At 48.1% G+C, this 12,149-nt stretch overlaps 1 protein-coding gene across 18 annotated transcripts in view; it reads right to left on the bottom strand.

The window, feature by feature from the left end:
* The window catches only part of LOC119958254 (CAP-Gly domain-containing linker protein 1-like), a 113,656-nt gene that overhangs the window by 45,865 nt on the left and 55,642 nt on the right, over nucleotides 1-12,149 (bottom strand). For all 18 annotated transcript variants that reach the window (XM_038786685.1, XM_038786683.1, XM_038786686.1 and 15 more), the window contains one exon: nucleotides 2,518-2,553. In XM_038786685.1, coding sequence (XP_038642613.1) covers nucleotides 2,518-2,553 — 36 coding nt within the window. The remainder of the gene's footprint in view (nucleotides 1-2,517; nucleotides 2,554-12,149) is intronic.

Here is a 12,149-nt window from a genome sequence, read left to right as displayed (position 1 = left end):
ACCGTACCGGCGGGACCTGGCTCTACGGGCGACCTGCAGAGTCCTCGGAGAGGGGGGGATCTGGCCCCGGGAGGTGCCCCCATGGCGGCCTGGCCCGCAATCGGGGCCCACCGATCCGCGGGCGGGCCTGTGCCGTGGGGGCACTCTTTCCCTCCGCACCAGCTGCTGTCAACCTCCGTCATGGCCAGTGTGGAGAAGAATCTCCCTGCGCATGCGCCAACGTGCACTGGCCGGCGGAGGCCCTTTGCCGGCAGTTGGCGCGGTGCGAAACACTCCGGCGGCGGCCTAGCCCCTGAAGTTGCAGAGGATTCCGCACCTTCCGGACGGCCCGACGCCGGAGTGGTTCACGCCACTCCTCGGTGCCGGTACAGCCCGCCCTGTCAGGTAGGGGAGAATCCCGCTCCAGATGTTTGAAAATTATTGGACAGTTTTCTCTTTTGCCAGGAGTGCATGTCAGGAAATGTCACACCTCCAGAATATGATTTCCTGTCCAGTAAACCGAATGGATCAAAATCAGGATTTGGGCCACAAGGTTTTCTATCATGAAGTGCAAAATCTTCCCTTATACTTCCTAATAAAGTGGACATTGCATTACATCTTTCCAATTAAAATTAAAATAATGTTTAACGTGTTGGCGAATTGAGCATCTGTTGAACTTAACACCAGGTGGTTATGCTGGCTAGAATTTTCCAGCTGTTCCTGCAGATGTGATCTCCCGGTCCGGCCGACAATGAACCCCCAGCATGGGTTCCCCGGCAGCGGGGACACATATAATGGGAAATCTCTTTGGCAGGGTCAGAATCAGAAGATCCCACCATTGGCCAATGGCAGGCCTCCAGCACCGGTGCGAAGCACTCCGTAGGGGGACGGAAAATTGAGCCCACTGTAAATATCAATAGGTGTTGGACTCATTTGGACTTTAGATACACCAGGAGATACAGGGCCTGATTTTACTGTCTGTGTTGCCCAACACACTAGTTCCTGAGGTGTCGCAGAAAGGAAATAGGATCCTTTTACAAATTAAGTGCATTTCTTTGGACCGAATGGGCAAAGGCAGAAAAATCTAGCCTGGGGTATTTATACATCTTTGGACTGTGGGAGGAAACCCACGCAAACATGGGGAGAACGTGTAAACTACGCACAGTCACCCAAGGCCGGAATTGAACCCGGGTCCCTGACGCTGTGAGACAGCAGTGCTAACCACTGTGCCACCATGATTTTAACATCATTGACTTATCACAGAATTGTCCAGTACAGAGGAGGCCACTTGGCCCGTCATGTTTGCGCTCTTTCTCCGAATGAGCATTTCTGGGTTTGTATCTTCAATGAACTGTCTGATCTGCTCATTAGCTGCCAGGCAGAGCAGTTCAGAGTGAGAAGATCACAGTTCGGACAAGGATGCTGATTTTGAACAGAGGGCTGCCTGACATCACCATGCCAAGAGTGACCTTCAGGTTTCCCAAACTGGAACAGGCAGTCCCCAAACGCTGGACCCCCATCCTGGGGGAGGATCCCAGCGTCAACCCCTTAGCCGCAGCCCAAGCCCAGGACCCTTAGCGGACCCTTCCTCTGCAGCCTGGCAGCGGCAGAGGGGCACATGAGCATTGGACTAATATCCTTGACCCCCCCCCCCCCCCCCCCTCCTCCCCTCGGGGTCCATCATGCCAGGACAGTGCTTGTCTGCCTGGTGGTATTCCTGCTGGGAGGAGAGGTCAGGGCATAACTGGACTTGGGGGGGGGGGGAGGGGGGGGAGATTTGGTCTACTAGCCCGTTAATCACATTAAAATTAATGCATACCAGCTGTTTAAAGTTGATAACTTTGGACTATTATTTACATGGTACAGATTGCAGCGGAAGCCCGCTATGTCTCTATGTCGCTATGGCGGGACCGGAAACTGGGGAACGGGTCTGCCGCCGATCCTGCTTTTGGGCCACCACAGGATTCTCCACCTGATCGAGATTTGCGATCTTAACGGTGGGGAGTGGAGAATCCCGGTCATTGTTTCTCAAGGTTCCCCCACCACTGAACTTAAATTGACTGTTTCTATCAGATCCCCCCCTCATTCTTCTAAATTCCATTGAGTATAGTCCCAGTCTACTTAGTCTCTCCTCATAAGCCAATCCTCTCAACTCCGGAATCAACCAAGTGAATCTCCTCTGTACCCCCTCCAGTGCCAGTACGTCCTTTCTCAAATAAGGAGACCAAAACTGTACACAGTACTCCAGGTGTGGCCTTACCAGCAGCCTATATAGCTGCAACATAGCCTCCCTGGTTTTAAACTCCATCCCTCTAGCAACGAAGGACAACATTCCATTTGCCTTCTTAATTACCTGCTGCACTTGAAAACCAACTTTTTGTGATTCATGCACAAGGACACCCAGGTCCCTCTGCTCAGCAGCAAGCTGCAATTTGTTTACCATTTAAATAATAGTCCAAAGTTATCAACTTTAAATTTAGACAGTCTATCTAATACCTTTTCCGTAGCCATTTTAAACCATGCTGATGTATTAATTACCTCCTCTTTCACCGTGGCCTGGGTAACATCTTCTTCCTTAGTAAAGAAGGATGCAAAGTAGTTATTTATTACCTTAGGTATGCTGCACGCATAAATCCCCTTTTTGGTCCCGAATCGACCCTACTCCTTTTACCACCCTTCTAGTATTTATATGCCTATACAAAACTTTGGGATTCCCTTTATGTTAGCTGCCGGTCACTTTTCACACTTCCTGTTTGCTTCTCTTATTGATTATTTATTTATGTTCCCATGTCTTATCAGGGGTTATGGGGAGAAGGCAGGAGAATGGGGATGAGAAACATATGAGCCATGATTGAATGGCGGAACAGACTTGATGGGCCGAATGGCCTAGTCCTGCTCGTATGTCTTATGGTCTTATTTTCCTGCTGAATCTTCTATATTCAGTCTGATTCTCGGTTGTATTATCCACCTAACATCTGTCAGAAGCAAACCTTTTTGATTTGATTTGATTATTATTGTCACATGTATTAGTATACAGTGAAATGTATTGTTTCTTGCATGCTGAACAAACAATGCATACCGTACATAGGGAAGGAGAGACTGCAGAATGTAATGTTACAGTGATAGCTAGCGTGTAGTGAAAAGATCAACTTAATACGAGGTAGGTCCATTCAAAAGTCTGATGGCAGTAGGGAAGAAGCTGTTCTTGAGTCGGTTGGTCCGTGACCTCAAACTTTTGTATCTTTTTCCTGACGGAAGAAAGTGGAAGAGAGTCTGTCCGGGGTGCGTGGGGTCCTTTCTGAGGCAGCGGGAATTGTAGACAAAGTCAATGGAGGGAAGCTGGTTTGCGTGATGGATTGGGCTACATTAACAACCTTTTGTAATTTCCTGCGGTCTTGGGCAGAGCAGGCTCTATACCAAGCTGTGATACAACCAGAAAGAATGCTTTCTCTGGTGCATCTGTAAAAGTTGGTGAGAGTCGTAGCAGACATGCCAAATTTCATTAGTCATCTGAGAAAGTAGAGTCGTTGGTGGGATTTCTTAACTATAGTGTCGGCATGGGGGGGGGGACCAGGACAGGTTGTTGGTAATCTGGACACCTAAAAACTTGAAGCTCACGACCGTTTCTACTTCGTTCCCATTGATGTAGACAGGGGCATGTTCTCCTCTATGCTTCCTGAAGTCGATGACAATCTCCTTTGTTTTGTTGACATTGAGGGAGAGATTAATGTCGTTGCACCATTTAATCAGATTCTCTATCTCATTCCTGTACTCTGTCTCGTCATTGTTTGAAATCCGACCCACAGCGGTGGTGTCATCAGCAAATTTGAAAATAGAGTTGGAGGGGAATTTGGCCACAGTCATAGGTGTATAAGGAGTATAGTAGGGGGGCTGAGGACACAGCCTTGTGGGGCACCAGTGTTGAGGATGATCGTGGAGGAGGTGTTGTTGCCTATCCTTAATGATTGTGGCCTGTGGGTTAGAAAGTTCAGGATCCAGTCGCAGAGGGAGGAGCTGAGGCCAAGGCCACAGAGTTTGGAGATGAGTTTCGTAGGAATAAATGGTGTTGAAGGCTGAGCTGCAGTCAATAAATAAATTTTCTTCTTCATCTTAAACTCTGTTTTGTCATCCAGTGAGCTCTGGATTTATTTATCCTGCCTTTCCCTTTCAAGGGAACATACTTGACAACACCCAAACTACCATTTTCCTGCTAACCTTTGATTCCAAAGAGATGGTGGTGTAGTGGTATTGTCACTGGACTAGTAATCTGGAGACCTGGGATCAAATCCCACCGTGGCGGATAGTGAAATTTTTATTCAATAAAAATCTGGAATTAAAAATTTAACAATGACCATGAAACGATTGTTGTAAAAAACCCATCTGGTTCACTAATGTCCTTTACGGAATGAAATCTGCCGTCCTTACCTGGTCTGGCCGCCAGACCCACAGGAATGTGGTTGACTCTTTAAATAGCCTGGCAAGCCACTTAGTTCAAGGGTAACTAGGTATGAACAATGTATGCTGGTCACATCCCATAAATTTTTTTTTTAAATCACTCCATTGAAATTGGCTATCCCTCAGTTTATTATTCTGATTCTAGATTGTATTTTGTCCTTTTTCATGATCAGCAATGATCACTGTCCCCTAAATATTCTCCTTCTGATATTCGATCATTTGGACCACCTCATACCCAGCACACGAAGAACTCTTGCCCATGTCTGTCTTTTACACTACTACTATCTCAGTCTATATCCAGATAATTAAAGTCTCCCACTGTAATTTATTTATATATAAAGAACAAAGAAAAATTACAGCACAGGAACAGCCCTCCAAGCCTGCACCGATCCAGATCCTCTATCTAAAACTGTTGCCTATTTTCTAAGGATCCCTCTGCTCCCTGCCCATTCATGTATCTGTCTAGATACATCTTAAATGGCGCTATCGTGCCCGCCTTTACCACCTCCGCCGGCAATGCGTTCCAGGCACCCACCACACTCTGCGTAAAGAACTTTCCACGCATATTTCCCTTAAACTTTTCCCCTCTCACCTTGAACTCGTGACCCCTAGTAATTGAGTCCCCCACTCTGGGAAAAAGCTTCTTGCTATCCATCCTGTCTATACCTCTCATGATTTTGTAGACCTCAATGAGGTCCCCCTTCAACCTCCGTCTTTCTAATGAAAATAATCCTAATCTACTGAACCTCTCTTCATAACTAGCGCCCTCCATACCAGGCAACATCCTGGTGAACCTCTTCTGCACCTTCTCCAAAGCAACCACATCCTTTTGGTAATGTGGCGACCAGAACTGTACGCAGTATTAAATATCTTTCACCTCTCTTTAATTTGCTTGCGTTTTCATTAGTTGGCAGCCTATAGTCCACACCAAGCTATGGATTTTTCGGTTCCTTCGATCTAGTTAAATCAATTCTGTCCTTGTCTCTGCGATATGCTGCAATGAATCATAGAATCCCTACAGTGCAGAAGGAGGCCATTCGGCCCATCAGCTCTGCACCGACCCTCCGAAAGACCGCCCTACCTCGGTCCACGCTCTATCCCTGTAACCCCACCTAACCGTTGGACACTAAGGGGCAATTTAGTATGGCCAAGACACCTAACCTGCATATGTTTGGACTGTGGGAGGAAATCGGAGCTCCCAGAGTGAACCCACGCAGACAGTCACCCAAGGTCAGAATCTAATCCGTGTCTCTGAGGCAGCAGTGCTAACCACTGTGCCACCATGCCGTCCTTAATGCTCGCTTAAATCAATACCATCACTCCTCCCCCTTTACTTCCTCTCCTATCGATCTTGAACACCTTGTGTCCTGGAACATTTAACACCCATTCCTACCCTTCTATGAGCCAAATCTTTGTTATAGCCACAATGCCTTTTTTCCAGATGTCAATCTGCACCTTTAACTGATCAGCCTTATTAACCACACATACATGCACATTAACCCTGATTTAGATGTTATTACTTTCTTCTGATCCTATCTAATAACTTATAAGAACTAGGAGCAGGAGTAGGCCATCTGGCCCCTCGAGCCTGCTCCGCCATTCAATGAGATCATGGCTGATCTTTTGTGGACTCAGCTCCATTTTCCGGCCCGAACACCATAACCCTTAATCCCTTTATTCTTCAAAAAACAATCTATCTTTATCTTAAAAACATTTCATGAAGGAGCCTCAACTGCTTCACTGGGCAAGGAATTCCATAGATTCACAACCCTTTGGGTGAAGAAGTTCCTCCTAAACTCAGTCCTAAATCTACTTCCCCTTACTTTGTGGCTATGTCCCCAAGTTCTGCTTTCACCCGCCAGTGGAAACAACCTGCCCGCATCTATCCTATCTATTTCCTTCATAATTTTATATGTTTCTATGATCCCCCCCTCATCCTTCTAAATTCCAACGAATACAGTCTCAGTCTACTCAACCTCTCCTCATAATCCAACCCCTTCAACTCTGGGATTAACCTAGTGAATCTCCTCTTCACACCCTCCAGCGCCAATACGTCCTTCCTCAGGTATGGAGACCAAAACGGAACACAATACTCCAGGTGTGGCCTCACTAACACTTTATACAATTGCAGCATAACCTCCCTAGTCTTAAACTCCATCCCTCTAGCAATGAAGGACAAAATTCCATTTGCCTTCTTAATCACCTGTAAACCAACTTTTTGCGACTCATGCACTAGCACACCCAGGTCTCTCTGCACAGCAGCATGTTTGAATATTTTATCATTTAAATAATAATCCCTTTTGCTGTTATTCCTACCAAAATGGATAACCTCACATTTGTCAACATTGTATTCCATCTGCCAGACCCTAGCCCATTCACTTAACCTATCCAAATCCCTCTGCAGGTTTCCGTTATCCTCTGCACTTTTTGCTTCACCACTCATCTTAGTGTCATCTGCAAACTTGGACACATTGCACTTGGTCCCCAACTCCAAATCATCTATGTAAATTGTGAACAATTGTGGGCCCAACACTGATCCCTGAGAGACACCACTAGCGACTGATTGCCAACCAGAGAAACATCCATTAATCCCCACTCTTTGCTTTCTATTAATTAACCAATCCTCTATCCATGCTACTACTTTACCCTTAATGCAATGCATATTTATCTTATGCAGCAACCTTTTGTGTGACAGTTTGTCAAAGGCTTTCTGGAATTCCAGATATACCACATCCATTGGCACCCCGTTATCTACCGCACTGGTAATGTCCTCAAAATATTCCACTAAATTAATTAGGCACGACCTGCCCTTTATGAATCCATGCTGCGTCTGCCCAATGAGACAATTTCCATCCAGATGCAACGCTATTTCTTCCTTGATGATAGATTCCAGCATCTTCCCTACTACCGAAGTTAAGCTCACTGGCCTATAATTACCCGCTTTCTGCCTCCCTCCTTTTTTAAACAGTGGTGTCACGTTTGCTAATTTCCAATCCGCTGGGACCACCCCAGAGTCTAGTGAATTTTGGTAAATTATCACTAGTGCATTTGCAATTTCCCTCGCCATCTCTTTTAGCACTCTGGGATGCATTCCATTAGGGCCAGGAGACTTGTCTACCTTTAGCACCATTAGCTTGCCCATCACTACCTCCTTAGTGATAACAATCATCTCAAGGTCCTCACCTGTCATAGCCTCATTTCTATCAGTCACTGACATGTTATTTGTGTCTTCCACTGCGAAGACCGACCCAAAAAACCTGTTCAGTTCCTCAGTCATTTCCTCATCTCCCATTATTAAATCTCCCTTCTCATCCTCTAAAGGACCAATATTTACCTTAGCCACTCTTTCTGTTTTATATATTTGTAGAAACTTTTACTATCTGCTTTTATATTCTGAGCAAGTTTACTCTCATAATCTATCTTACTCTTTATAGCTTTTTTAGGTGCTTTCTGTTTCCCCCTAAAGATTTCCCAGTCCTCTAGTCTCCCACTAATCTTTGCCACTTTGTATGCTTTTTCCTTCAATTTGATACTCTCCCTTATTTCCTTAGATAGCCACGGTCGATGTTCCCTCTTTCTACTGTGCTTCCTTTTTGTTGGTATAAACCTTTGCTGAGCACTATGAAAAATCGCTTGGAAGGTTCTCCAATGTTCCTCAACTGTTTCACCATAAAGTCTTTGCTCCCAGTCTACCTTAGCTAGCTCTTCTCTCATCCCATTGTGATCTCCTTTGTTTAAGCACAAAACACGAGTGTTCGATTTTACCTTCTCACCCTCCATCTGTATTTTAAATTCCACCATATTGTGATCGCTCCTTCCGAGAGGATCCCTAACTATGAGATCATTAATCAATCCTGTCTCATTACACAGGACCAGATCTAGGACAGCTTGTTCCCTCGTAGGTTCCATTACATACTGTTCGAGGAAATTATCGCGGATACATTCTATAAACTCCTTAAGGCTGCCTTGACCGACCTGGTTAAACCAATCGACATGTAGATTAAAATCCCCCATGATAACTGCTGTACCATTTCTACATGCATCAGTTATTTCTTTGTTTATTGTCTGCCCCACCATAATGTTTCTATTTGGTGGCTTACAGACTACTCCTATCAGTGACATTTTCGCCTTACTATTCCTTATTTCCACCCAAATGGATTCAACCTTATCCTCCATAGCACCGATGTCATCCCTTACTATTGCCCGGATGTCATCCTTAAATAACAGAGCTACACCACCTCCCTTACCATCCACTCTGTCTTTCCGAATAGTTTGATACCCTCGGATATTTAACTCCCAGTCGTGACCATCCTTTAATCATGTTTCAGTAATGGCCACTAAATCATAGTCATTCACGATGATTTGCGCCATCAACTTATTTACCATATTCCGAATACTACGAGCATTCAGGTAAAGTACACTTATGTTGGCTTTTATACCTCTATTTTTAATCTTAACACCCTGATCAGTAACCTCTCCTAAGTTATATTTCCTATTAACTTTTCTCCTAATTTTCCTTGTCGTTGAACCCATATCTTCATGTAACAACCTCCCGCGCCGCTTACCATTTATGTTTTTACTTCCCGTTTTATTCCTTAGTATTACTGGACCTATTCACTGAGCTCCCCTCAGTCACTGTACCTTGTACTGTCACCCCTTTTGATTTTTGACTATGGCTTCTCTGCCTTACACATTCCCCCTTACTGCCTTTTGTTTCTGTCCCTATTTTACTACCTTCCGACTTCCTGCATTGGTTCCCATCCCCCTGCCACATTAGTTTAAACCCTCCCCAACAGCTCTAGCAAACAACCCCCCTAGGACATCGGTTCCAGTCCTGCCCAAGTGCAGACTGTCCAGGTTGTACTGGTCCCCCAGAACCGGTTCCAATGCCCTAGGAATTTGAATCCCTCCCTCTTGCACCATCTCTCGAGCCACACTCGAGCCTCCCCTCTCCTGCCATGTCTTAAACCTTCGGTTAACTTATACAACTACAGTTCCAAAAAAAAACCGAAGAAAATATAAATAAATATACCAATGAAAAGAAAAAGAAAAAAGAAAAACTACTTACCAGTCGCTTACCAGGGATAAAAAGCACCTCCTCCCCCCAAGCTTTGAATTCCCACGTAGCTTCAAATTCCCAAACTCACTCTCTGCTGTGTCTCACTCTGGCTGTGTCTTCTCTTCTTCTCTGGCTCACTGGGAGTGAGTTACAAGTTGCTCTTTTAAATTGGCCTGAGTTGACTCCCTCCCCCCCTCCCTCTCCCCTCCCTCTCCCCTCCCCCTCCCTCTCTTCCCCCCCTCACCCCTCCCCCCTCCCCCTCCCTCTCCCCTCCCCCTCACCCCTCCCCCTCCCCCACCCTCTCTCCCCTCCCTCACCCTTCCCCCTCCCCATCTCCCCTCCCTCTCCCCATCTCCCCTCCCTCTCCCCCTCCCCATCTCCCCTCCCTCTCCCCCCTCCCCATCTCCCCTCCCTCTCCCCCTCCCCATCTCCCTCTCCCCCCTCCTCCACCTCCCCTCCCCCTCCCCCCCTCCCCCTCCCCCCTCTCCTCCCCTCCCCCTCCCCTTCCCCCCCTTCCCCCCTTTCCCCCCTCCCCTTCCCCCCTTCCCCCCTCCTCTTCCCCCTCCTCCCTCCCCTTTCCCCCCCTCCTCCCTCCCCTTCCCCCCTCCTCCCCCCCTTCCCCCCTCCTCCCTCCCCTTCCCCCCCTCCTCCCTCCCCTTCCCCCCCTCCTCCCTCCCCTTCCCCCCCCTCCTCCCTCCCCTTCCCCCCCTCCTCCCTCCCCTTCCCCCCCTCCTCCCTCCCCTTCCCCCCTCCTCCCTCCCCTTCCCCCCTCCTCCCTCCCCTTCCCCCCCTCCTCCCTCCCCTTCCCCCCTCCTCCCTCCCCTTCCCCCCCTCCTCCCTCTCTTTCCCCCCCTCCTCCCTCTCTTTCCCCCCCTCCTCCCTCTCTTTCCCCCCCTCCTCCCTCTCTTTCCCCCCTCCTCCCTCCTCCCTCTCTTTCCCCCCCTCCTCCCTCCCCTTCCCCCCTCCCCTTCCCCCCTCCTCCCTCCCCCTTCCCCACCCCTCCCCTTCCCCCCTCCTCCCTCCCCTTCCCCCCCTCCTCCCTCCCCTTCCCCGCCTCCTCCCTCCCCTTCCCCCTCCTCCCTCCCCTTCCCCCCCCCCTCCCTCCCCTTCCCCCCCTCCTCCCTCCCCTTCCCCCCCTCCTCCCTCCCCTTCCCCCCGCCTCCCTCCCCTTCCCCCCCTCCTCCCTCCCCTTCCCCCCCTCCTCCCTCCCCTTCCCCCCCTCCTCCCTCCCCTTCCCCCCTCCCCTCCCCCCTCCTCCCTTGCAATGGCATTTGCTGCACAAATGGCTACCAGGGCACAGGAAGCATCCTGGAGTTCTCACGTAGCACAAGATGTGCATTCTAGAGGTAATAGCCCTGCTATTCCTTTATCCACCAATGAAACGTTAACTCTGTTTCTCTCTCTCTACAGATGCTGCCAGACCTGCTGAGATTTTCCAGCATTTTCTGTTTTTAGTTCAGTTTTCCAGCATCTGCAGTATTTTGCTTCTGCTGTTGTCTAAGATCTCTGTGGCAACGGACAAGACCGAGACACTGTCGTATCTGTGGGCATCATGTTGTACAATCTGGTATAAAAGGATTTGCTGATCCGCACTGTCAGACTGCGATGATGTTACCGAACCGTCTTCTTCCTTCAAGCTGCTGATCACAGATCTCTCTTCTCTGTGCCTTTTGGAAGAAGAAACGTGAGCACATCTCATCCTGCTCCATGGAGCGGATTCTGGACTGGAAGATGATCTTGGAGGCTTCACAGGCAAAGAGCGAGGCTCGACACCTCTTACAGCCAAAGCAGATTCAGCTTGATTTTCTGGAGGAGGGACATTTCCCTCTGTTCTTCTCTAGCCTTCTAACACTTTTGAGGATGAAAAACCTCTTGATGTTTGTCTTGGTTACTTCCCACCAGTGTGTTGGAGACTTAACAAGGGGTTTCACAGTTCTCCAACCTTTGTAAACCCTTTTGATTTCCTCAATGTTCTCTGGGGTCAACAGACCCACATTCAGCTTCCTTGTCCCCCTACCGATCCTCTGGTCTTCCTGTAAATGACAGTCAGCCAGTAAGAGGTAGTGGTCAGAGAAGAGCATCTGCTTAACATTGGTGGATTTGACTGTGAATGCACGGGACACAACAGCAAATCTATCTCAAAATGGACAGATCTGTTTGGCCACGACCACAAAGAACAAAGAAAAGTACAGCACAGGAACAGGCCCTTCGGCCCTCCAAGCCTGTGCCGACCATGCTGCCTATCTAAACTAAAATCTTCTACACTTCTGGGGTCTGTATCCCTCAATTCCCATCCTATTCATGTATTTGTCAAGATGCCCCTTAAACGTCACTATCATCCCTGCTTCCACCACCTCCTCCAGCAGCGAGTTCCAGGCACCCACTACCCCCTGTGTAAAAATCTTGTCTCGTACATCTCCTCTAAACCTTGTCCCTCGCACCTTAAACCTATGCCCCCTAGTAATTGACCCCTCTACCCTGGGAAAAAGCCTCTGACTATCCACTCTGTCTGTGCCCCTCATAATTTTGTAGACTTCTATCAGGTTGCCCCTCAACCTCCGTCGTTCCAGTGAGAACAAACCGAGTTTATTCAACCTCTCCTCATAGCTAATGCCCTCCATACCAGGCAACATCCTGGTAAATCTCTTCTGCACCC

The sequence above is a fragment of the Scyliorhinus canicula genome, chromosome 28 (genome assembly GCF_902713615.1).
Source record: "Scyliorhinus canicula chromosome 28, sScyCan1.1, whole genome shotgun sequence".
NCBI lineage: Eukaryota > Metazoa > Chordata > Chondrichthyes > Carcharhiniformes > Scyliorhinidae > Scyliorhinus > Scyliorhinus canicula.
Note: the sequence above shows the minus strand (reverse complement) of the source record. Positions and strands in the feature narration are given on the sequence as shown.